We start from the raw sequence: 27,500 nt of genomic DNA on the forward strand, positions 1-27,500 counted from the left end.
TTTTTATTATTAAAGCATGACAATAAAACTTTTTATATTTTAATGAATTGAAATCATGTGTTGTAGGCATTTTGGTCAGTTTTACTGCATTAATGTAGGCTATTTAAAGCTGGACCGACCGACGCAGTAGACATGATGCATGTCGCGTTTGTCTAATTTATTATGCACGCAAAAACTTACTTGTAAACCAAATATGTTGCCTGATTCTTTCATGGGCATGAGAGATAAAGTGCTTATGAAGTGCTTCGTCGGCCTCTGGTCGTTAACCGACGCAGAGCCGACGTTTGTTGAGCTGGAACAATAGAACACACGACCGAACGATCATGCGTATGTTTGGCCGACCATATACCGATGTTAGAATTAAAGGGGCCGACGTGTTGACCTTCGGCCGACGTCGGCCCAACGTATGTGTGCTGTCTGGGTTAGGAACAAGAAATTTACCTTCTTTTCAATGCTCTAAACCATAAGCCTAAACCTGACCATGTCCTGTTATTTTTCTACATTATCAAGTATTATAAAATAGGCCTGCAATTTAATAGGCTACTAATTTGTTAACACTTTATAATAATAATACACACTAATCAGTTATTAAACATAAGCAAATAGTATAGTTTTTCATTTAAGCATTAACTATACATTTATAGATATTTATATGTCTATTTATATTTTATTATTTATATTATAAGCAGTTTAAGCTACAAATGCTGTATAACTTAAAAACACATCTATAATATGCTTAATAATTTCATATTTTGTAAATGATTTAATTTTTTTAACACTAAATTATGTATTGAATTGTTTACAAACCAGCCATTGAAGAGAAGTTGGGTGTTTTTATGATCAATCACAACTTTTTGGATTAATAAACTATTAAATGAACATAGATATTGTTTTTCAAGCATTATGTAATGCTTTAATAGGTAAAGTAATGCTTTATTTGGACACGCGATGTGAGGCGGCGTGCTTAGAAGACGTCATGTAAGGCGGCGTACTTAGGAGACGTCGTGTGGGGCGGCGTACTTAGGAGACGTCGTGCTAAGGAGACGTCGTGTGAGGCGGCGTACTTAGTTAAGACGTACCATACGCGTTAATTTTTTTTGCAATTTTCTTACGTGCGTCGCCGCTACGTCGCCGCCTAAAATGTTTTTTATATGACGTCGCCGTGTCGTCGCCGCTACCTTGACGTTTGCCCTCCCATTCACTCCTATTCAAAATTCGACACGTTGAGGCGGCGACGTAAGGGTCGACTGCTCCTTTTCCTTCTCCATGTGAGGCTGAGAAGTGGCACGATCCACTCGCCATAGCAACGTTCACTCGTCTCACTGAACGTGACGTCTTCGTCTGCCGAACGTGTCGTCTGCGTCTGCCCCATTACTGTTCCGCTGCTTTAACGTGACGTCTGCGTCACGTCTGCGTCTGCTTCAAGGGTTTGCAGCAGATTGCTCTCATTTCTGCTTTATTATACCTATTCATTCTTTATCAGTGTTTTCACTTATCCACAGTTATGTTTCATTTGCAATTAAGTGCTTTTTACCTTTCTTATTTATAGTTTTTTATTTCAAATGGTAAATATTTATACAAATGATTTAAACATTTTGGTATGCCATATATGGTTATTCCTATATTGCTTCTTTTATTGTGGTTACAGCTCATTGGTGTGTCTACAGTTTTGCAGCAGTGTTCGTGCACACCTGATAGCTGTGTTTAACCTATAGTTCATGTGTGTGCTCATTTGAATGCCTTTGCTTTGAAATTGCAAGGAAATTCCATTATGAAAAATTTCAGTGTCAAAAGCATCCAAGTGTGTTTAGTGATTTGCAAATGACTGTGTGTAATGTTTTGCAAAAAGTGTGAAGCTGACAATGTGCTTACAGTTGTGCAGATCTAGCCTTGTGTTTTGCTCCACGAGTGTACGGTTTTGCTAATTGTAGGAAAAGTTTAATTTTAGTGTGTTAGCAATCATGAAAAACTGTAACTAGGTATTAGGTATAAACTATTAAATTTATCTTCAATAAATTTTTACAGTAGTATAATTATTAGTTTTCAATAAATATGTTTTACAGGAGCTATAAATAAATAATCTTCAATAAATATGGAAGCCAATGTTGCAGTATGGAAGAGGAAGCATGGAGGGGAGGAAGATTGGTAAACAGGAGACAGGGCATGGTAATTTTTTATTTATATTGAAATGTATACATCACCAGAAAGCTGATTTGTTTTTACATTTGTTGTATGGTATTTGTTAGGATAGGGCAATATTTAGCGTTCAGTCTATCACTGTTTGGTGAATACAGTATGTTCATGTACTTTATAGCAATATCTCTGAAACAAACCAAATCCAGATTATATCAGTATTAGTCAGTTAGAAATTATACGAGTGTTTAAGATTGATTACCGCAGTGTGTAAATGAAGCAAACGGATTTATCTTGAATGAGGCGTGTGTGTTCTGTACGGTGTTAAAATTGTGTTTTGTTATAGTGTTGTAAAGTTTTGGATGAAGTGTTTCATTTTGCATAAGTTCTGATGTGTTCTGTTGTTTGTGTGTATGGATGTGGAAATTGTGTGTAGTGTTTAGCCTTCATTTCAAAATTGTGCTTGAGCAATGAAAAAAAAAAAACTGTAAATGAACAATGACTCACAGTTTTTTTTTACACACAATTACTTGTACTTTAGACACAATGACTACAACATGTGACTGATGTACCAACCTCCAGAACCAATTCTGCCAAACTACAAGCTGCTTTACACTCAAATTGCAGATTTAAAACACTTTTTTCAAAACACTGCACACGATTCTCTGCATCTGGCACAATATTCATGCAGAAAATCTCTTGTTTTAACAAGGAACACAGTCATTTACAATTGTAAAGTCAGTTGTCCTACTTTGCATACTAACTCATCACATGAGTAAACACCTGTCACACAGATTTGCAATTCATAAATCAGAGCTCATCTGGTTCATAACTGGTTCACTGTCCACCCATGTTTTTAGTTGTTTATCTCCCTCCATATTCTCCATTATTTAATCCTATTGAAGATTTTTTTTCTGCTTGGGGATGGAAAGTGTATGACTGAAATCCACACAATTTACAGTTTTTCCCAATTGATTACACACATTTTCTGAAAGCATGCCTCATATTGTCAGAACTCTAGGGTGAAACCCTTCAATTCTCCTGCAAAATGAAACATTACATTCAAAACAATGTAATTTCTTTTCAACATGGTATTTTGTTTTTAAATGACACACACAAACCATCACATCAATAGACATTTATAAGATCAGTTGAACACTGATGTGCTGAATGTAAAACACTATGACCACTTCTTCTCCATTCATCATAATGATTTACTGTCAGCCTTTTTCGTTCAGTGTTACACTAACTACAGACATACATAGGCCTACAGAAGTGCATCGTAAAATATTTCAGAATATTGTTTTTATACAAAACACACTGTACCACTTATATTTTACTGTATTTACCCAACAAAAACAGTGTACAGTGTTCATCCCAACCAACACAAAGGTGCACATAATGTGGTCTACATACCATCAACAGAAGGATTTACAGAATACAGTTACAGTAAAAAAATAAATAAAGTGTGGATTTCGGTCATACACTTTCCATCCCCAAGCAGAAAAAAAAATCTTCAATGGGATTAAGGAATGGAGAATATGGAAGGAGATAAACAGCTAAAAAAAAAAACATGGGTGGGCAGTGAACCAGTTATGAACCAGATGAGCTCTGATTTCTAAATTGCAAATCTGTGTGACAGGTGTTTACTCATGTGATGAGTTAGTATGCAAAGTAGGACAACTGACTTTACAATTGTGAATGACAGTGTGTTCCTTGTAAAAACAAGAGATTTTCTGCATGAAAATTGTGCCAAATGCAGAGAATTGTGTGTAGTGTTTTAAAAAAGTGTGTTTTAAACCTGCAATATGGGTGTTAAGCAGGAATTGTGCTTGTAGTTTAGCAGAGTTGGTTCTGAAGGTTGGTGCATCAGTCACATGTTATAGTCATTGTGTCTGAAGAACAAGTAATTGTGTGTAAACAATTGGAAAAAACTGTAATAGTGACATTCTGCCACCTACTGGCGATTTTAGTTTTCAGTTTAGATTTGACAATTAAAGCCAGCCTGATCTCACGAGAAAACGTAAGTATTTAACGTTTTGCTAGTTTAGTGGCTAATTCGTACAATTTCGTACGAGTTCAGTCGTACGAAATGGTACGATTTTAAAAAGGAGGCGTGGCACCTGACCCCACCCCTAAACCCAACCGTCATTGGGGGATAAGCAAATCATACTAAATTGTACGAATTAGATCGTACAAATTCCTACGAATTAGCCACTAAATGAAAAAAGTTACGAATTGCCCTGAGATTGTTTTGATTAAAGCACATTTTCATTTTTTTAAATTTCAAATAACATTAGGTTATTCAACGTTTTAGGATTAAACATCACTGTTTGGGTTATTATTATGAAAGGTTCGGGTTTGGTTAATATTAGGAAATATTATTACAATTTAAAATAATGCTTTTCTATTTTAATATACTTTAAGTTTGTTTATGTGATGCCAAGTTTAAGTTTTTGACACTATTATGTCGCATGATCCTTCAGTGTATTGTCAAAGTTGTGATGTTAAATGTTTTTCTATGATATTTTTACAGGATTGATTGATTAAATCCTGGCAAATTATTATTCAAAATATAAATACTATCAACGTAACATTATTGCTGAATAAAAATATACATTTTCTTTCAAAAAAGAAAGAAAAAAATGAATAATAAAATAAGTTTTTTTTTCTATTCGTCAAGGAATCCTAATATTATGTTTTAAACATAAAATAAAGAAGAAAGGTGCTTTAAAACAACACAATAATGGTTAATGTAATTTTCTATTTTTTCTAATATTTTACAGCAAAAGTATCAGATCTAACAGGCGATTGCAATCGACGAGTTGGTCATCATTGATATGCTGTAGGCTACATTAAACATGTAAAAAAAATAAAAACTCAATAAGACTCAAATTAAAAAGGGATTTTACAAAACTAAACGACATGAATATATTAATAAACAACCTAAACTTTACCTCCGGAGACATTTGTTATTTTTGTTATACATTTTTTTATACGTTTTAATGCTATCTTGAAAACAAATCATTATGACTAGCTATTATGACTAGACAAATCATTATGACTAGCTATTTTCCCGGATTTAGCACAACATCCTGTCTCATGCTTCAACATATTCCCTACACACACACACACATATATATATATGTCACTGACTCTTGAGATAATTGGACAAAACATGTCCAGCAATTGTAAAAAGCTAAAAAATGAAAATATGTTCATTTTAAAAACATTATTAATAGAATATTTAGCACAATCATCCCCTCTGATTTAATTTAACTATTTATTATTTGTGGTTCAGTCATTCACAAGCATAAAAATGAATAAAAATATTATTTAAATGATGAAGAATATCTTGATAATTAAATATCAGTTTACCTCTGCACACTACATCAGTGTCTTCATGAATATATGAAATGCATTCATTGTCTTTTGTCAAAATTTATATACATACTCTTAATAAAGTAAATAAAGCCATTTTAAAATGTTATATATAGATATTACCCATGTAATAATGTATTTTTATCAATGTTTTATTTTCGTAAAATAAATCAGAAACTATTATTAAATCACTGTTTCAGTTGTTATTAAACTAAACTATTCTGGTTCCATGTTATCTTATGTTAACTGATTAAAACACTCTCGTTTATGGATCGTGAACTTTAATTATTACACTATTTGGAAAACACCACAATCACTAAACACCCAATCTAAAAGTTTTTATCGTTCCTTGATTTCAATAAAGAGCTATTGTAAAGCTCAATTAAGATAATTAAGTTATCTGTATTTAATTTAAAAAGTCAATTTCAAACGTATAATCAAAAGAATAATTAAATGAATAAAAACAGCGAAGTTAGATATTTTTACTGATATTAATAAATCATTTGACACAACAAAGACTTGTCAACCCCGTCTTCCAGTTTTTGAGGAAAATTATTTACATTTTTATTGACCTTTTATCCTGAACTTTTTAGAAATGATGAATAAAAACATCTCTATTGTAAATGAGTGAATGAGTAAATGAGTTAATAAACCATTAAAGCTGTCCTGTTCTTGTCTTAGGACAATTTAGAAAAGACATTTTTGAACCATTTCAAATGCTGAATACTGTATATATACAATACACAGCATCAATAAATACACTGCCTTAAAAAAATAAAATAAATAATATATATATATATATATATATATATATATATATGAATATATATATATATATATATATATATATATATATATATATATATATATATATATATATATATATATATTTCTAACAGCGAATATAGACAAACAGATATTAAAAAAAGAGTTTAAAAACACCTTCAGAAATAGAGAGATAATACATGTACATTCAAGTTATGTGCTGCAAACAATAAATAAAAGACAAACTACAACATTTTAACTGAATGTAATGCTGTTTAATGGTTTTCTTGATTTTTCCTCTGTTTAAACATTATTCATTTGTGTGTGCTGTTTCTCTTCACTGTGATCTTCAGTTATTTTGTTCAGTTAGTTCAGTTTTGCCTTTGGTACTGACTAATCTATTGTATAAACACACTTATTGAATATTATTGAACAGCATCCTATAGAAAATAATAATAATATAACAGAGAGATCTGTATGAGGTGTATTCATTTATATATAAATCTCTAATCTTATTTTATAGGTTCAACATTGCTCTAAATATTCTTTAGAGACCTCTCAGATTTCATCTTTAATACCGTCTCTAAATCTTCCTTCAACACACTCGTCTTCAGGACACACCCACAGTCAGGAGAATGTCATGAATATTCATGTCAGTGGAGCCAATAATATTTGAGGATGTACCTGTAGATCACACAGGTGTTTTAGTGAAAGAGCTCAGATCGTGTTCCTGCTGCACAAGAGCGTCTGTACTTCTGCATGTGAGTTTAACACTTCTACATTACGCTGATTTGTGGAGATAATGAAGGGGTTATATGTGTGAGTGTGATTTAAATGTCTGATCCTGAAGATCAAATCCTCAAACACAGATTAAACACTGAGTCAAACACGCTCATTTAAACACCGTCTAAAAGCTTTATTTTTAATCCCTTTAAAGTGTTTGTTCTCTTCTATAGCAGACTGACTCAATAGTGTCCAATAATTCAGCATTAAATATAACTCTAAACATTCAGAGTCACGACCTTCAGTTGAACAGGAAGAAAAGCTGCTGAAAAACAACAAGCTGACAATCCTTAAACAACACTGCATTTAACCTTTGACCGTCAGAGTAACTCATTAACCAAAAAGCCTCTTTAGTGGAGAGACATTTTATTACTCACTAAATCAACAATTGGCTGAACCTGAACTTCTCTTGATAAACTCTATATAACATGCATATATATATATGTATGTGTGTGTGTGTGTGTGTGTGTGTGTGTGTGTGTGTGTGTGTGTATGATTGTTTCCTGAAAGCTGTGCTAATGTCTGCATTGGTGTTTTAGCTACAGTATGGCAGAGGAGCGAGTAAAGGACTCTCTCTCAGAGAAACACAGGTATTGACTCTGTTTTTACACCATTATTTTAACATGACAACAGACAGATCTTTAGTCAACTATTAGTCTGTGCTGAATTAAACTGAACAAACTCATATTTGTCTGATAAACTCTTGTAAAGGAGACTGAAGTTTGTCCTGCAGTTTATTCCTCTGGTGTGTTTGTGTGTTCAGTGTGAGATCAGGATCATGTGTGTCCAGCTCTGTGTCTCTGAAGAGTGACCACTCAAAAGATGGTCGTCCTCCAAACTTCAGAGAGAAAACACCATCATCAGTCAAAAGGTATTTAGTGTTTTACATTATTGATCACACTTGGACTGTTTTGAGCATCTTATTGTGAACCAACAATCATTAGTAAATGAATCAGTTGTTTGGATGAATCAAATGACTCAATGACTTTTGGTGAATTAAGACATTTACAGACAGCTAGTGATGGTTTTAGTTTCTTATTCAGAGTATCTTTTAGACAGGCAAGGGTACAAAACAAGCAATCATTCATAATCAAGGGTAATCCACAAAGAGTAATCCAAGATACAGACAGCTACCAATAAACACAGAAGATTAAAACACAAACCAGCGAAACATGCTCTGAGTGTACATGAACGAGTAACACACCGCTCATCCACTAGTGTACTCCAGTAAACAGAGCTGATGGCTGATTTTGGAGCGCTGCTTCATGAAGCTTCAATACTTTTACATTTATTTTGTTGTAAATCATTGGATCAGAGCATTTGACAGATCTACTGACAGCTCAGTTGAGGCAGTTCTAGAAAATGTTTGGTCGTCCCACACATCTTCCATTAAAGTATTATGGGGCCACTGTGCTCTGAGGAACCTTCAGTGGCAGAAATGTTTCTGTTACCTTGGCCAGATCTGTAGCTGCGTCCCAAATGGCACACTATACACTATGCACTCATGCACTATGTACTTATGCACTTACACACTCAACAGGATAGTATATGTATGTAGTGTTGTCCCAAATGGCACACTAATGTTTTTTTACTAAACGGAAATTCAAACCGTTTCCCTGATGACGTTTGACAGTTGCCAAATTAGTGAAATAAACGACCGAATTATCAAATAATACCTATCGTGAGTATTGCCGCATTCACCATCGGGAGGCGATATAATCACTCTCAAAGGAGAATTTTGCTTTCTCCATCCAAAATAAATAAAGTTATCCAACATGTGCGTCCGATAGCTCCGCCCCTTCCGCTACGTAAGCAAACCTGCGGTCGTTGAGTGCGTGAAGTGTCCATCATTACACACTTCACTTTAGCGGCTGAATGAGTGCATCATCCGGGTAATTAAAGTGCACTTATTATTTTAAGAGTTTTCAGTGTGAACACACTACTTACAATATTTATACTACAAAATGGCGTAGAATAGTGCATAAGTATGCGATTTGGGACGCAGCTTGTGTCTTGCCACTATTCAGTCTCTGAGCTGTTCAGGCAGTTCCTCTGACCTCATAATTCTCATTGGCTCTGAGATGCATTGTGAGCTGTAAGCTCTTATATAGACAGGTGTGTGACTTTAATCAAGTCCAATCAGTGTAATCAAACACAGCTGGACTCAACTGAAGGTGAAAGACCATCTCAAGGAGGATCAGAAGAAATGGACAGCAGCTGAGTTCACAACAAAGAGTCTGAACCATGTGATATTTCAGCTTTTCTTTATTAATAAATCTGCAAAAACGTCTACAGTTCAGTGTTGTTCTGTCAGTATGGGCTGCTGTGTGGACATTAATGAGGAAACGCTGAACTTAAATGATTTTAGCAAATGGCTGCAATAGAACAAAGAGTGGGTCTGAATACTTTCCATACGCACTGTAAGTCTAATCTGTTAAACAGACCTGATCAGCCTGACCTTGAGCTAAAAGTTACTTTGTGCTAGTTTGGTGCCGGGTGAAATGTGTTTTTTTTCCAATAATTTTCTCTTTTGTCAGTTTTAATACACTTTTAAAGGAGACTGAAGTTTGTCCTGCAGTTTATTCCTCTGTTGTGTTTGTGTGTTCAGTGTGAGATCAGGATCATGTGTGTCCAGCTCTGTGTCTCTGAAGAGTGACTGGTCAATGGGTCATCCACCACCAGACCTCAGAGAGAAAACACCATTATCTGCCCAAAGGTATATTGTGTTTTACATTATTGATCACACATGGATTGTTTCAGGCATATTATTGTGAACCAACAATTCAGTAAAGAGAATCATTTCTGAATGAATCGGTAGTGTGAATGAATCAAATGACTCAATGACTTTGACTCATTTACAGACACCTAGTGGCAGATTTAGTTTCTTATTCAGACAATCTCCAGTGGATCTTCCAGGTAGGAAAAACTCGTTTTGATTCATATTTAAAATTGTAAATATAACACAGAAAATGTTTACTGGAAAAGATCCTGCTTCTGCAACACATTTCATTTGTAACTGTTATTATTTTTTACGTAATTATAGATGTTAAGAATTAAAAAGTGTTTGTCAAGTGAGGAATAATTGACTGCAGTTCATTGAATTACTCGAAAATAGTTCACACACGTTACACATTTATTATGTATTATTTTCTAATAATTCAACAGACCAGGGTGGATTATTCTGCAAGTTTTAATAGATGTCTAAACAATCATAGGCAGACTAAAAAAGGCTAAATTTAAGCTGATAAACCTAAAAATCTACTAAACATCCGTCTATAGTCCAGAACTAGACTAGTCCTCAAAGACACAGATTAGACAGACTTCACACTGCTGCATATCTGATGACTAGTCTAGTTTTAGGCTGTTGTTAAACATCTATTAGACTTCTTTTAAATATGAATGTAATAATTGAAATATGTTTGCTGGGATGCTGATGTTCCCACAGCTAAAGCCGCCATGTTGTGTTCCAGACATTTGTCAGGTTTTTGTCCTCAAACTTCTCCTGTGTGTGAAACTAGTTTCTCACAAATCCAAAGCTTTCTGTTGTGTTTTGATGTGAAGTCTGACTGTGAAATAACTGGAATCATTCAGTGTAGAGATATGGAACTGTCATGTGCTCAAAACCTGCCAAATCTGCTTTAGCTGTGTGTTTATGTGAAAATAACAACACCTTACAAAGTTTATCAGCCAATCAGAATCAAGCGTTTAAGTTCGACTCATATTATAATGTCTTTTTTCTTTGTTGAGTAGTTTGTGAACGTACAACTGTATGTTAATGAATGTTTTATTCAAAAATTGATCTTCTCTTTTCTTCAATCATAGAATCTTGAGAGCAAAATGATCAGATTTCTGAAGAATCAACTGGAAAACTTCAGGAAAATCTTACAACACAAAAACAGAGAAGAGTTTGTAAAGGAGTTTAATGAGAACAAAAGCGGAATCACAGAAGCAGCTCTTGATCTCACACTCTTCTTCCTGAGAGAGATGAAGCAAGATCAAGCTGCTGATACTCTTGATGGTAAGACCTCTGTCAAGAATCTGTCAGACTGTCACTTACAAATAAGTCAAGACTAAATCTCTCTGTTTCTTTGCTCCTGTGTTTAGATGAGCTGCTCTACATTAATCAGCTTAAATGTAGCCTGAAGAAGAAATATCAAAGTGTGTTTGAAGGAATTGCTCAGCAAGGAGACTCCACACTTCTGAATAACATCTACACAGATCTCTATATCACTCAGGGTGCGAGTGAACAGGTCAACACTGAACATGAGATCAGACAGATTGAAGCTGCTTCCAGACGTCATCAGTCACTAGAGATACAGGTTGAATGCAAACATTTGTTTGAAGCAGCTGAACAAGACGAGCAGATCAGAACTGTCCTGACAAAAGGAGTTGCTGGCATCGGGAAATCAGTCTCTGTGCAAAAGTTTGTTCTGGATTGGGCTGAAGGGAAAGAAAATCAAGACATCAGCTTCATATTTCCTCTTCCATTCAGAGAGATGAACTTAAAGGAGAAAGAAAGACAAAGTTTAAAAGACCTCATAACTCAGTTTTTCCCAGAGACTAAAGGACTGAACCTTACAAGAAGCACACAATTCAAAGTCCTGTTCATCCTTGATGGATTGGATGAATGTCGTCTTCCTCTGAACTTTGCTGGTAGTGAGACGTGTCGTGATGTATCTTCAGCAGTCTCTCTGGATGTTCTCCTGACGAACCTCATCAAGGGAAATCTGCTTCCTTCTGCTCTCATCTGGATCACCAGCAGACCAGCAGCTGCCAGTAAGATTCCTGCTGACTGTATCGACCGGCTGACAGAGATACGAGGATTTAATGATGCCCAAAAGGAGGAGTACTTCAGAAAGAGACTCACAGATCAGAATCAGGCCAGAGAAATCATTGATCACATTAAACAGTCAAAGAGTCTCTTTATTATGTGCCACATCCCAGTCTTCTGCTGGATTTCAGCCACTGTTCTCCAGAACATACTGAAACTGAAACACAGGGCTCATGCTGAAACACTGCAGGACTCTCCCAAGACTCTGACACAGATGTACACACACTTTCTCCGCTTTCAGATCCAGCAGAGCAGAATAAAGTATGATGGAGAAAACACAGCAGATGTCTCCTGGGATCCAAACCTCATCCTTGCACTGGGGAAACTGACCTTCCAGCAGCTGGAAAGAAACAATGTGATCTTCTATGAGAGCGATCTGAAAGACTGTGGCATTGATGTCGATAAAGCATCGGTGTACTCAGGCATGTGTACCCAGATCTTTAAGAAGGAGACAGGATTTGTTCTTCATACCATGTACTGCTTTCTTCACTTGAGCATTCAGGAGTTCATTGCAGCCCTTTATCAACATATGTTTCTCGACAATGACAAGACACAAGCAGAAAACAGCAGAGATGAGTCCATGATTGATTTCCTGAAGACAGCAGTAGACAAGGCTCTGGAAAGTGAGAATGGACATCTGGACCTTTACCTTCGCTTCCTTCTCGGTCTGTCACTCCAGTCCAATCGACAACTCTTACGAGGCCTCTTGACACAGCAGGATGACAGTGACCAGAGCAAAGAGGAAATAATTGCCTACATCAAGCAGAAACTTAAAGGGAACCTGTCTCCAGAGAGATCCATCAATCTGTTCTACTGTCTGAATGAACTGAACGACCAAACTCTGCTGAAAGAGATTCAGTCTCACCTCAGTAGTGGAAGTCTGTCATCTGCTGACCTTTCACCTGCCCAGTGGTCTGCTCTGGTCTTTGTGTTGTTGACCTCAGAGGAGGAGCTGGAGGAGTTTGAGCTTCAGAAATTCCAGAGATCAGACGAGTGTCTCATCAGACTATCAGCAGTCATCAAAACCTCCAAAAGAGCTCTGTAAGTCAAAGTGTTTCTTTCTTTCATCTATGAAATTTCCAACCCGGGCTCATTGTGGAAACGTAGCCCCGCGGACGTTTCTGCGGACTACGATTTATGTCCCGGGAGGTACGTGTTCGAGCGTTTTTTGTTTTCCCGGATCCGCAAGAGGCCGCTGTGCGCGCGAAAAGCCGCCGACTCGGCCGCCCTCCTCTTCCTCCTCCTCCTTCCCTAAACCCAAGCGACGGTTCGCAAAAGCCTTCCAGAAAAAAAAAAAAGCAAAAGCCCTCGTCTTTGATTTCGACTGCGTTTTCGGATCCCGCCGTGTTCTCGCCCTTATTTTTCGGATTCCATTTTTCGTCTCACCTGATTTACGGAACTGCTGTTCACCAGACTCGATCCCGGTCGTCGTCCCCGCGGCCAGCTCCTCCTCATCTGGGGCCTCCGCTCCGCCGACGCAACGCTGTGAGCTAAGTGGACAAACTGGTTGCATCGGGTAAGCCCTCCACTCGGATGCGAGCCGTTGGCCGGCGATCGCGAAGAGGAGGGACGGAGCGGCGCCACACCGCCCCGCAGCGTTCGCTCGAAAAAACTAAACGCGGCCTTACGTACCTCCGGCCACGTAAATAGCGGTCTCCAGAAACATCCGCAGGGCTACGTTTCCAGAATGAGCTTGGGTTGACATTTCCTGAAATCAAATAATATAGTATATCATGGTAATGAACATGAACAATATTGATATTGTTGGCACTTGAAAATACATTGATAATTGTTTATTACTTATTATTTAAGAGTTTTTTTTAATAACATTCAGATTCATGTTTTGGCAGTGGTTGTTTAAGGGATAGTTTACACAAAAGTTAATTTACAACTTTTTACTCGCCCTCGAGGGGTTGTAAACCTTTCTAAAACTTTTTTTCTGTTGTTAAACATAAAAGAAGATGACTCTAGAAAGAAATCTTTAACCATTGTAGGTCTATGTAGGTCGGAATAAAAAAAGATCATAAAGGTGAGAGTGATTAAATGTTTAGGAAAAATACCTCTTAAGAAACAGCAAATAAGCCAGTAAACTACATTGTCTATTAGTGGAAAGTGCACACAAGTCAGCTATAAAATGATACAGTACATTAAAAGTTCTTTCTGGTAAGAGTGAAATGATCACACTGATGTTTTCTCCATTCTGTCTATTTTGACTCATATCTATGCTGATAATTATCAGGTAACAATGACACAGACACACACTCATACACTATGGTCAGTTTTGTTCACCCAATTCACCTATACTAAATGTCTTCACACTGTGGGGGAAACAGAAGCTGGGACTCAAACCAGCGACTTTCTTGTTGTTAGGCGAAAGTGCTAATCACTGAACCATTGTGCCACCCTCTTTTTTATTATATCTTCTTCTAATCGTGCAGGCAGGCAAAGCAGATGCAAGAGCTGGATCTAGGCTTAGTTCTAATGTTAAAAATAATCCATACACAAAGGAAATGCCAGAGCTGAAGAGCAGAAAGCACAAGCAAGAGAAACACACACACATACAGCAAACTATGATCAACATATAATGTCTGAAACAGAGGAGCTTAAACACACAGAGACTAGTGAGTTAACAAGGGGGTGGAGAGTAACTGTGCAACTAACAGGGGTAACATGGGGAACACTGGGGTGAACACAGAAAAAACAGGAACAACACAACAGTACAAGGACAGGACAAGCAGGACGATGACATACAGTACTGTAGCTCCCTTCTAGGAGAAGATTCCAGATGATCCTCAGAGGAAAACACAAAACAAGAGTGAGTTCAGCAGCTGGAGGTGTTACAGTGGACAAGGGTGATGGGGGAGAGGCAGGTTAATGAAACCATGACAGGGTACAGGACAGATGGTAAGGGGGAAACTGACAGGCAGGCGGACAGAGAGGAGGACAAAGCCAAGGCAGGGACTAATGGACAGTAAACCAGGCCAGTTCCTGTGGATCAGGGCTTTTATCTCAAATGTTTTAGAGAAGATTTTGTCTGTACAGCTGAATGATTTCATGTTTATTAATAATGTTTTTTTTTTATATATTTCAGTCAGGTTTTAGAGCTGGGGTCTGTTTCAGAGAGGAGGTTCAACCAACTCGGAGTTTAAACTTGAACTGAATTTCAATTTTCAATTTTTGAATTTGATTATTGTCATGGGTTTGTTTGTTAAATAATAATAAATAAAACCATAATTAAAACAATAATAATAACAATAAAAAAATCTTGTTTTGCAGTGTTAGGTGTTTAATAAAGAGTTGTGCTATTGGAACATCTGAAGGAAGCCATTTAATTGTGTTTTATAGACCTTAATAATATTTAAAGCTAAAATCAGCAGATATGCTCACTAATTAGTGAAGTTAAACCAGTCACTACAGTCAGATGTGCTTCAGACTATTAAACGCACCAGATTAACACATACATATTGTGTTTATCCTCTACACAGGCTACAGAGCTGTAATCTCACTGTTCAGTCCTGTGAGAGTTTGTCTTCAGCTCTACAATCCTCAAACTGTGTGCTGAGAGAGCTGGACCTGAGTAACAATGACCTGCAGGATTCAGGAGTGAAGAAGCTCTCTGATGGACTAAAGAGTCAACTTTGTAATCTGGAGACACTGAGGTCTGAGTTTAAGCATCTGATTGATTGATTGATTGATTGATTGATTGATTGATTGATTGATTGATTGATTTTTTGTTTTGTTACATCAGACAGATCACATTAACGCTGTGTTTTCAGTAATGTGTGCTCTTTCTCAGATTGATGACATGTAAACTCACAGCCGATTCTTGTGAGAGTTTGTCTTCAGCTCTACAATCCTCAAACTGTGTGCTGAGAGAACTGGACCTGAGTATTAATCATCTGCCAAATTCAGGAGTAAAACTTCTCTCTGATGGACTGAAGACTGTGAACTGTAAACTGGAGACACTGAGGTCTGAGTTTAAACACCTGCTTGCTTGATCGATTGATTGATTGACTGATTGTTTTTTTTTTTTGTTTCGTTTCATCAGACAAATCACATTAACAGTGTGGTTTTTAGTAATGTGTGTTCTTCTTTCTCAGACTGGTCATGTGTAATCTCACTGTTCAGTGCTGTGAGAGTTTGTCTTCAGCTCTACAATCCTCAAACTGTGTGCTGAGAGAGCTGGACCTGAGTAACAATGACCTGCAGGATTCAGGAGTGAAGAAGCTCTCTGATGGACTGAAGACTGTGAACTGTAAACTGGAGACACTGAGGTAAATGATTCTCCACTTTACAATAACTACAGTCAGACAGTTTCATATTAGAGCTCTTCATGCTCGAACATGTTAACCCTGGGTGATACTAAACCCCAGATAACAGGAATTATGGTTTTTCAGTGATTATGTTTCACACTGCTCATACTATACCTGTAGTTAACCCTCAGGGGTCTGAGGTGATTTTGGGACCCCTGAAATATTTTGACATGCCCTGACATCTGTGCTTATTTCAGCGACTTATTACACAGAACTGGCCAACATGTGTTTTATTTGTATTCAGCACAAACAGAGCTACAATAATATGTGAGAAATATTGATGTACATGCTTGTGTTTTGTAGAAATAAATATTATGTGTGGTCAGTAGGTTTTGGAGAAAAAAATGTAGCTGAAATAAGACCCAAAAACCAGACTGAATGTGCCTGAACAAGACTTTAGAGTAAGCAGTCTTGTAGACTAGAATATTTACTGCACTATTATGTGGAAATTATTCTGTTCTCTCATTCAGAGAAAACATTACAATGATCTACATTTTGTTAAGTGTGTTTTGGCTGATCTCAGCTGTATGTGTGAGTGACAATGCTCATGAATAATTCACACCTGAGAGACAACAGACACTCCCCCACTCACCCATCAAGGGCAGTGTACAGCAATGTCCATCTGCAGAAGCTAGCCCAAACTAAATGCTTGTTGTGTTACTGTTGTGTGACCATGTAAACACTCTGGGTGAACAATATACAGTGCTCAGCAGTCAGCATATATAAGTACAGCCCTCACTAATCTCTCTTCTACATTCATATTTTAATAGGAAGCTTTACAGTATTATATTTGTGCATATACAATAGATTAGCCAAATCTGGAGCTCATCTAACAAAATAACTCATGATAACGGTGTAAAAACAAGTACAACCACATCTATGTGCTATAGAAAAATATTAAATACAAAATTAAAAAGAGGAAAAATCAAGAGAAGCAAAACAATAAAAAAAATAGCTGAAATTTTGTAGGGTTTTTGCAATATTTACCTTCAATTTAATTGTATTATGTTATATATCATTATTATTATTACTATTATTATTATTATGTTATTATATTATATTATCTTTCAATTTCTGAATATGTTTGGTGACTAAAATATGATTGTCATAAATAAATCTGTTTAATGAATTTGTTCTGTTTAAATGCAGCAGAATACACTGCCTATATTGACTGAGAAATGGAGGAAAGTCTTGATTTTCAGAATGGGCTGTCCTCTATTATGCTGAGCGCTGTATGTGACTTATACAGCCGCACATATAATATATATTTGAAATGGTGTAAAACGTGTTCGCCAAACTCTCTTGTGCATTAATCCAGCATTTAATAATCATTTCTGAATGAGTCTCAGACACTGAAGTAGAGGAATGACAAACGCTTTAAACACAAGAATAAATCAGATTTAAACATGAAAAACAATTACTGTAAATCTAAATCATATTTCAAGACCTTTAATATAGATTTCACTAATAGTTGCAGTCTTAGTTCACTGTTTGAAAACTTTACCAGGTTGTGTCTGTCTGTGGGTGTCAACATTCAAACTCACTTTCTGTGTGAACAGCCCTTAAGTCTTACCAGATGTGGAGCCCGAATGTGCTGGGGTAATATTTAGTTTATATTGATATAAACTTCTACAGATGATTTCGAGTCCTTGTTGAGTGTGTGAGTGTGTTTCACTGTTAGACCTTACCGGGTTTTTTTACAACAGTGTTGCCACTTATTTACTGTAACTGAACCATTACAGTGAGTGGCTGGCAACAGTGTTTCCAGTTATTTACTGTAACTGAACCGATACAGTGAGTAGCTGGCAAAAGTGTTGCCAGTTAATTACTGTAATAGAGCAGCAGTGGTAACTAACTGGAAACTGTGTACAGTTAATTACTGTATTGTAGTGTTACTAATCACAGCATTATACTGCATACACATTAATAGTATGTCATATATAGTTATTGTAGTGTTACTAAAATTAATTAAAATTAGTATTCTTAGCTGTTATTGAAAAATAGAAGGCATAACATTTTTCAGACAAATTTATTTTATTGTTTTGGCACCAAACAAATAAATAACAGAAAAAGTATAACAAAATTAAGAAATCAGCAGATATAAATATTGTCTTGCATATTACAGGTCTGCACAGTAAGGCTGCGGTCACATTAATGTTTGAGTCATACTGCACTGCGAAGTGGAATTAAACACAGCGAGTAGTGGAATTAAACAAAATAATTAGAGATTGAAAAAGCAAGCCAGAGAGGTCATGTTTTGATCTTTGATTGGTATCAAGCAATCACATGATGTGATTTCGCAGGTCAGAGATCTCCAAGCTTGAACTTTCCAATGCTGCGAATTATGAATTTTGTCGCATGAGCTATCATTCCAGGTCTGCAGTACTCACATGTGTATGAATGGAAGTCTATAGGGAGAAAAGTGCAGTGTGACCGGGACTTTAACTGTTACTCTAATTAAACACACCTGATTAAACTAATTAAGGCTTGTTAGAAATCTACAGGTAATGTTGAAGCAGGGTGGGTACTAAACTCTGCTGCGCTGCAGTTCTCCAGGAACTTGGAGTTTGACCCCCATGGTATATAGCAGGGGTACTCAATCCTGTTCCTGGATATCTACCTTCCTGCAGATTTCAGTTGCTACCCATATCAAACACACCGGCCTGTAATTATCAAGTGGCGTTCAGGTCCTAATTAATTGGTTTAGGTGTGTTCGATATGGATAGCAACTGAAATCTGCAGGAAGGTGGATCAGCAAATGAACAACAAAAAACACAACACAATTATTTTAAATTTTAAAGTTTTAAATAATTAAAAACTGTGTCAATTCTCAATAAAAAGTTTAAAGTAATTATAAAAAATAAAAATAAAGTTGGCAACACCGAAAAACCAAAGGATCCAATCTTTTATTGTTATAATTATCTCATGACAACAAACTTTTTTATTGTTTCTAATATAAATACATAGACGGAAACACTGCTCTAAAAATACTTGGAGCTTTTGTGTGTGGATGGCTATGTGTATAATTTTTTTGTGATTCCCTGTGAAGATGTGCACATGTTACCTTACTGAGATGAAGGAATTTAATTTTGGCTTAGTTGCGAGAAAGATACATACAACTGTTAGCATCTGTACATAATGGCAGTATGCAATATCCAATAAATACTTAAAAGTAATGTAAGAAGTTATATGAGGAGAGGCTAACTAGCTAACAATGTAGCTTTCAAGTACACAGTTCAAGATAACAATATAACTTAAAACACAGCCTTATTTTAGAAACCCTCAAAAACATTTGAACACATTTTACTTACTCATTGTAGATTCTTATTTAAAGCCTTAAACATATCAGACTTTACATCTGAATTGATGGACAGAGAATAGAGCACACTCAGCAGTAGACAAATCAAACACCTGGCTCCCTTAAAGGGCCAGCATTTTCTGAAAACTCTTTCTAACACCTTTGTGTTTAGAATAAGACGGACAGCCTGTGGGAGTGTGTGGTGATGCCTAAATCATTATTTTCTGCATTTAAAATGCACGTCTCTATAAATAACATAAACCATCAGAGAAGATGGGACAGTAATGGTTGAACAGTAATTTGCTATTTATTGTCAGTTACTATCTGTAATGAGCACATAAAGTAAATTACTGGAATTTATTCTTTGCACTACACAATTTCATACAAAGTCTACTCCTTTTACAGTAAAATAATATGTGTTAATAAATAATAAATGTTTTCTTTTATTACAGCAAAACACTGGCTATTTTACAGTTATTTACTGCACAATCTACAGAGTAACAGTGCAGTTATACTAATTAAACACACCTGATTAAACTAAATCTAAAGGTAGTGTGTTGTAGCAGGGCTGGAACTAAAATCTGCTGGGCTGCGTCCCTCCAGGAGTTTGACATCCCTGGTACATAGCATATTTTCAAAGTAAATGCCTACATTTATCACAATCATGCACATATCATTGAATAAAAACAATAAAAATATAAAAACTTCATCCAAAGCAAAAAAATAAAATAAATAAAAATAATCTGATCCTCATGTTGTTCCAAACCTGTAGTAATAATAATAATAATAACAAATAACCTGATTAATACATTTATTTAGGAAAGTCTTTATACTATACTGTTAATTCCATTTTTACCTATTTCATTTGAAGTTTTCCAAACAAATTCATTGAGTCTCTGCGAAAATGTATGTACGTGCTGTTTAAGATATTTTTTAAATAACACATTTTTACTTGTTAATTAGCAAAATACTAATATTCAGCTTAATGTGCAATTTAAAAGCTTAACTATAGGCTAAACTAGGCAAATTAGATTAATTATAGAAAAGTAAACAAAGTTATAAAAATGATTGTGATAATTTGGTTGCTCTGTGTGAATATTTTTGCCTTTAAATGCATCTCGTTGATATCTTTACCTTTTAATTAGCTCTGTGACATTGACATTGGTTGACTCCTGATACTCAATGTTAAAAACATAAAAGGAACCAAAGAAACACAGAGATGGCTGCAGAGAAATTTAGCTTATCATCAATGCATTGTCTCACTTTCTCCTCAATACTGACCATACACATACCAAAACTGAACAGTATATATATGTATAGCAACATAAAGCATCAGAGTACATGGGGTAATAATGGTTGAGCAGTAATTTACCATTTATTATCACAGTAACTATCTGTAATGGGTACATAAAGTAAATTACTGTAATTTATTCTTTGCACTACAAAAATTCATACAAATCCTGCTCCTTTTACAGTAAAATACTGTTTCCTTTTATTACAGCAAAACACTGGCTATTTTACAGTTATTTACTGCATAATCTACAGTAAGGGTTAACAGTGTTGCAGATGCGAGGGCTCGATCAATAAGGAGAGCTGATCAGGATGTGTGTGTTCATCACTGCTGTTGACAAGAGCAGAAACAGCAGTCAGCATCTTCACAACACAAAGAGATGTGTGATTGTCCAACTGTGTGATGTGGACTATTGCTGTGTTTGTAGATTGTCTGGCTGTATGGTGACAGAGGAAGGCTGTGGTTTTCTGTCTTCAGCTCTGACTTCAAACCCCTCACACCTGAGAGAGCTGGATCTGAGCTACAATCATCCAGGAGATTCAGGAGTCAAGCTGCTCTCTGAACAACTGGAGGATCCAAACTACACACTGGACAAACTCAAGTATGTGGAGCAGCACTGCCTTTTTTATTGTGAATACAGATAAAAAAAATCACAAATAAAAAATCACTTCTCTTCTAGTGTCCAGATATTAATCAAACCTGTTAAATATGTCAGTGCACTGGGGCAGTTCTCACATTAAGCGTGTATAAATAAAGCAAATTACAAAAAACTCCTAAACTAATCCTTTATAACTGAAGTATTATGAACAATAAACATAACACAAACCGACGAAGCTTCCAAAGGGTGAAAAGGACTGCAGATTGGTCTGGATTCACTACTCTCCAACTTAGCAATGTTTGGAGATGATGAAGAGGCATTTGACAGAAGATGAAGATCTCCATCATATTTCAAGTCATTTAACACTGAATTCTGCTTTATTATTGTGCTGCGCTTTTGTCAATTGATCATTGAATAAATCCTTCAGTCTTTATTTCTGTCTGTTTCTGTGTTTCCATTCTGTTTTCTGTTTCCACATCTGATCTAAAAGCTCTGTGTGTCATTCAGAAACTGATTTGACAGCTCCACACACACTCATGTTGTTTTACTGCAGTTATTAATGCACTGAGATCAGCCAATCACAATCCAGCATTCAGCACACACTCCACATGTCTTATTGTGTGTGTGTGTGTGTGTGTGTGTGTGTGTGTGTGCGTGTGTGTGTGTGTGTGTGTGTGTGTGTGTTTTAAGCTGATGTTTGTGTACTGACTGAATGTAAATCTGTGTGTGTTTACAGTCTGGATCATGGAGGAGAGACGAGGATTACAGCAGGACCACGCAAATGTAGGACTACACACACACACACACACACACACACACTCTCTCTCTCAAACACACACACGCATGCACACACTCACACAATCAGACACACACTCACACACACACACACACACACACGCTCCCTTCTGTCTCTCTCTCTCACACGCACCCGCTCGCGCACAATCAGACATACACACTCACTCTCACACACATGCACTCTCACACACATGCTCACGCGCACACACACACACACACACCCTCTCTCACACGCACAGACACACACATCACTCTCACACACACACACCTTCTCTCTCTCACACGCACACACACACACACACACCCTTTCTCTCTCACACGCACAGGCTCACTCACAATCAGACATACACACACACTCGCACACAAGCATGCACCCTCTCTCACACACAGACACACTTCCTTTCTCTCTCACGCTCACACACACACAGCAATGAACACGCACACACACAAACAGCAGTGAACACATGGACACACACACACACACTCCCCCTCTCTGTCTCTCTCTCTATCTCTCACACACACACACAACACACACGCCCACATGCACACACACATACTCACACACACTCCCTCTGTCACACACACACACACACACACACACAGCTGTGGTTATAAATGTGTGTGTTGTTGTGTTCAGATGTCTGTTTCCTCACTCTGGATCCAAACACAGCACACACTCAACTCATTCTGTCTGAGGAGAACAGAGAGGTGAATCTCCCAGTGAAGCCACTCAGCAGGAGAATAGGAGTGTTTGTGGATCACAGTGCAGGAACTCTGATCTTCTACAACATCTATAGAGACACAATGAGCCTCATCCACTCAGTCCAGACCACATTCACTGAGCCGCTCTGCCCTGGGTTTGGGTTTGGGTTATATGTTTATTTTGGATCATCAGTGAATCTGAGCTGAAGACTGACGAGAGATTTACTCAGAATCCTCTGCAGGAGCAGTCAGCAGCTGTGTGTGTGTGTGCGTGTGTGTGTGTGTGTGTGTGTGCGTGCGTGTGCGTCTGTGTGTGTGTGAGAGAGAGTCTGTATTTGTGTGTGCATGCATGCTTGTGTGTGTGAGAGAGAGTCTGTGTGTGTGTGTGCGTGAGTGTGTGCATGTGAATGTGTCTGTGTGTGTGAGAGAGAGAGAGAGTCTGTGTGTGTGAGTAAAAAATAAAATCTTTGTGTGTGTGTATGCATGTGTATGGAAGAGAGCGTGTGTGTGTGAGAGAGAGAGAGAGTGTGTGTGTGTTTTTATTATGTTCTTTTATATTCACTATTGTGTTTTAACTTGTTTGGTCGATGATTGTTTTTTGTAATGTTTATTTGTTTAGCATGTCTGCTGATGCTTATTGTAAGGCGACCTTGGGTGTCTAGAAAGGCGCCATTTACAAATAAAACTAATTATTATTATTATTATTCTGGTCCCGGTGTGTGTGTTTTGTCTGCAGTGTGATGTTCATTCTCAGCGTCTCAGTCTAGTTGGTTTCAGATGGCGCTGGAAGGGAACATTCACGCCGCATGTGTGAGTGCACGGTAAGTATCTTTATTTATCGTGTGCTCATGTCTTGTGTTCTGTTGTGTTTGTGTTGTGTTCTGTTGTGTTTGTGTTGTGTTCTGTTGTGTTGGTGTTGTGTTCTGTTGTGTTTGTGTTGTGTAGCATATGGTTTCATGTTTTCATCATGACCACGTGCTTTAGTGCCTTGTTTCGTGTGAGCATGCGGCTCTCTCATTGGCTGCGTGTTCTAGTGCTGTTTGTGTGTGAGCACATGGCTTGTGTTGTGTTTTTGTATGATGTGTTCTGTTGTCTAGCGTCTTCTCCCGACCTCCTTGTTATCCTGTTTGCATTTTCACCTGTCCACCTGTCTGTTCATTGGTTTCTCTTCTATATTTATTCTCCTAATGTGCTCTGTCCTGTGCTGGGCCGGTGTTGATTCTCTGATTTCATTTGCTGTTGTTTAATGTCTTGTCTACAACAGTCCATTGATGTAATCAAATCCCTGTGTGTCATGCCAAGAACCTAGTCTAGTTGAGTGATTATTTAGTGCCATGTTTTCCTCCACGGGGAGGCTTGAGTTGTCTTATTTTGCTTTTTTTCCTAAATCTTTCATTTCCCACACTTCCATCCTCTCCTCATCACCTCCAAGCCCAGCCCTGACAGAACAGACCAGCCAGAATGAGGACTCAGCTGAGGGGCTGAATTTCAATGACTGGTTGCTGATGACCCACCTAAAAGAAGAGGATCTCTTGCACCAGCACCCTGACCTGCACTCAGAAGCAGAGGTTGAAGAAGGCCTCAGCTGCAGTGTTGGCTCCAGCCCCAGAGGGCCCTTTAGTGACTGCCCCTGTCCCAAAGCGCAGCTCAGCATCTGCGCCACCCTAGCTCCTAGCCCTGCCGGCCCCAGCCCAGCTTGTTGCAGTGCTGGTCTCACCCAGACACCTTGGCCTGCCAGCCCCAGCCCAACTCCTAGCCCTGCCGGCTCCACCCAGACGTCTTTCCCTGCCTGCTTTCCACAAGCTTCCAGCCTAGCCGGTTTCCCGAAGTCTTCCAGTTCAGCTGGCCTCCCACAACAGGGCTCGAAATTGCGACCATTTTGGTCGCATATGCGCCCCAAATTTAAGCTATGCGACCTCATAATAATTATTTGGGAGCATTCATGCGACTGCATATAATGGTTGTAATGCGACTGAAGAAGATTTCTATTCTCTCAGTGTAAAGGATTTTCTAAGTGTAAAGCAGTTAATTTTCTCTTCACAAAATGTATGTAGTGTTTGCAGCAAACATGCCAGCCTGTGTTAAAAATACATGTCTGAGATGTCTGTGTAAGATGAGTATGCCTGACAGGAGCAACACTAGGAGAAGGCTGAGTGACTGATTGTGTAGAATAACTGAATATGTAAAGCACTGATCATATATGTTAAATACTTGTATGAAGCTATATGTGTCAGAAGTTAGAATGAGTAACATACTATCAAGTTATTATCCTATCATAACAATGTATGTAAACCCTTAGTTCCTTTGCATAAGTTGCATCTATACTTTGCTGACATAGACCTGTAACATCTCTGTTGACATGAGCTAGTGGACTGAGAGCCAAGAATAGCAGGACCCCTTAGACTAGAAAACCTATTCAAAAATGGTCAAAAGTTAAAAAGGGACACATAGGGGTGTGTCAAAAACATAAATAAAGGGGAAGGAGCAGGAGAGACTTCAGAATGCTCTGGGGTCTGCTCTGCTCTTTCTCGGCTTTATTATGGAGAATAAAGTCTATTTTCTGATATTCAAAACCTCTGGTCTGATAATTTGTAATTGATGAGACGTCAAAATTTACGACAAATGGCGCCCAACGTGGGGCTGGAAAGAGACAAACGGGTGACACTGGACATGCTGAGGCTTGGAGGAAAAACACAAATATGTGGCCACGATAAAAAACGGTAAGCAATTTTAAGCTTATACGTTTGTGTTTTTTCTACCAAGGACCTGCTTGTAACGGTAAAAAGTCACTTGAACTGTTTCTCCAGCTATAACGAACTACAAGTAAAACTAAAAAAGTAAAAGTAAACATAAAGTAAAAAAGGAAACAATGGGGTTTTGAATATCAGAAGAAAATAACAATTTGCATGCTTAATGATCTGTGTTTTCCTAAGAGGGCCTTGACGGATAGGATAAACGTTAACTAGTAACTGTTACTCATGTTTGGGAAATTTTTAATAATGAAGAATATGCATAGAGAATTTTTAAGTTTTAAGAGGAAGTTCTTAAAGTGTGGTGACAGGTAAGAGATTAAAGCAGATTAATAAAGTAGAGAGAAGCGCGCAAAGACCTCAGAGTACCCGTTCTGTTTTAATAATAATAAATATTATTATTCAGGAGGCTGGGGGAAAAAAGGCAAAAACCCTGTGAAATGCTATTTTTGCTGAAGAACAGTAAAGACGGGAGCAGAAGTAACAGGTCACTCAAGAGGAGTGTAGTGGAGAATTCTGTGGTTACAGCTCTAAGGTTAGAGGCTGCTCGGACAGGTCACTCAAGAGGAGTGAGGTGTATTTATGTAATTGTAAGTATTTGTGTATTTGTCTGTGTTGCTAGGGTGCTTAGAAGCTATCACCTTTGATCTAGAGAGACTAGAATAGAGGTGAGGTTCAGGTTACACAGTGTAAGAGATAGGTTAGAATGAGTGAGAAGTATGATTGTGTTTAGAAGTATGTTTGCAATAAGAGTGAGTTTAAAAGAATTATCATTTTATATTATAATATAAAAGAAGGACTGCATATGTTGTGTGATTTAAGAACAATAAGATAGAGAGTGATGCAGTTTAGGGAAGAGATTGTGATACAGAGGAGGTTTAAGCCTCATAAAATTAATTGTTATCATATTGCATTTGAAAGACACAGACTGAAAAGAACAATATACTAGTTAAACATTTTTCTGAATAATCTCTGTGTGTTTGAAGTGTTTTAAGTATGAAATAGGCAGAGAGGTGACTGAAATTCCTGACATGTCGACAGTCTGGAAGAAGGTCTGCTTCAGGAGTGGTAAGAATCTGTCTATTTTAAGAACAAAAGTTTCACAGGACAGATAGAAGCTAAAGAGTCAAGATATATTATAAGGTATTAAACAAATAGAAATATTATAAAGTAATATAAGATAAAAATTACAAAAAACAGTAACATTTAGAAGAAAACAAGATTTGGCTTTAAAAGATAAAATTATGTTTAAGTGCAATAAAAAATTGTTGTGGCGTAAGTTGACTGTTGTCATCTGTCTTAAAAGTCAGCTACAGGCTGTCATCTGAGCCAACAGCTATTTGTAAAAGCAGTGATTCAGATGTAAAGCATAGACACTGAGGAGACATTAAAGAACATCATAGAGTGAGTTCAAAAATTATATAGTTAATATTTTATGTACTTAAAAGGTAATTGAGAATTAAAAATTGCATTTTAGATAGGAAAAATGCTTAAAGTAAACAAACATGTAGAGTTAAAATAGTACTATGAACTTGAAGCTATTGCAGTAAGGATTTTGAACAGGTATATTAGACATTAGGCCACCATATAGTACTGTTGAATTAAAACGAGTATGGAAATGTTAGAGAAATTAAAATAATGTAAGATGTAATGTAACTAGTGAGGAAACACTAGAATAAGATTAGGAAAAATAAGTGAAGCACAATCTGAAGCTAAAGAAATTAATTATAAGAACATTTAACAAATAGAAAATTAAGCATATTTACATATGATAAAAATGGTTGAGAATTAGAACAAATAAGTTGTTAAACAGCAAACAAAAATAGATAAATAAATGAATTAATTTAAAAAATGGATAAA

At 37.0% G+C, this 27,500-nt stretch overlaps 4 protein-coding genes across 6 annotated transcripts in view; 2 read left to right on the forward strand and 2 right to left on the reverse strand.

The window, feature by feature from the left end:
- Positions 1 to 27,500, reverse strand: part of LOC108183924 (uncharacterized) — a 667,181-nt gene that overhangs the window by 298,411 nt on the left and 341,270 nt on the right. The window lies entirely within an intron of this gene.
- LOC110439424 (uncharacterized) overlaps positions 1 to 27,500 on the forward strand; it is a 326,082-nt gene that overhangs the window by 108,397 nt on the left and 190,185 nt on the right. The gene's annotated exons all lie outside the window — the stretch shown is intronic.
- LOC110439432 (uncharacterized) overlaps positions 1 to 27,500 on the reverse strand; it is a 215,198-nt gene that overhangs the window by 31,054 nt on the left and 156,644 nt on the right. The gene's annotated exons all lie outside the window — the stretch shown is intronic.
- LOC137490855 (NLR family CARD domain-containing protein 3) lies at positions 1,207 to 25,744 on the forward strand. Of its 3 annotated transcripts, XM_073947376.1 has the most exons (15): positions 1,207 to 2,166; positions 6,803 to 7,040; positions 7,602 to 7,652; positions 7,826 to 7,933; positions 9,671 to 9,778; positions 9,924 to 9,978; positions 10,885 to 11,080; positions 11,167 to 12,934; positions 15,379 to 15,552; positions 15,690 to 15,863; positions 15,994 to 16,167; positions 21,223 to 21,396; positions 22,130 to 22,176; positions 23,627 to 23,711; positions 24,328 to 25,744. In XM_073947376.1, exons 3-14 carry the CDS (start codon positions 7,609 to 7,611, stop codon positions 23,629 to 23,631), a joined length of 3,027 nt encoding a protein of 1,008 aa, XP_073803477.1. In that variant the 5' UTR covers positions 1,207 to 2,166; positions 6,803 to 7,040; positions 7,602 to 7,608; the 3' UTR covers positions 23,632 to 23,711; positions 24,328 to 25,744. The 3 variants fall into 3 exon arrangements, with proteins under 3 accessions (XP_073803477.1, XP_068075922.1, XP_073803476.1); XM_068219821.2 differs by lacking the exon at positions 1,207 to 2,166 and having other exon boundaries at positions 6,979 to 7,040; positions 22,826 to 23,711; positions 24,323 to 25,744; XM_073947375.1 differs by lacking the exon at positions 1,207 to 2,166 and having other exon boundaries at positions 6,979 to 7,040; positions 24,323 to 25,744.

This window comes from Danio rerio, chromosome 4 (genome assembly GCF_049306965.1).
Source record: "Danio rerio strain Tuebingen ecotype United States chromosome 4, GRCz12tu, whole genome shotgun sequence".
In the NCBI taxonomy this organism is placed as follows: Eukaryota; Metazoa; Chordata; class Actinopteri; order Cypriniformes; family Danionidae; genus Danio; species Danio rerio.

What these genes read in the sequence shown, in the direction of transcription:
- LOC137490855 (XM_068219821.2), top strand. Translation starts at nt 7,609, where the DNA reads ATGGCAGAGGAGCGAGTAAAGGACTCTCTCTCAGAGAAACACAG. An exon ending in AAAACCTCCAAAAGAGCTCT is followed by an intron (nt 12,935 to 15,378) that starts GTAAGTCAAAGT and finishes TCCTCTACACAG; the next exon opens with GCTACAGAGCTGTAATCTCA. An exon ending in TGTAAACTGGAGACACTGAG is followed by an intron (nt 16,168 to 21,222) that starts GTAAATGATTCT and finishes CTGTGTTTGTAG; the next exon opens with ATTGTCTGGCTGTATGGTGA.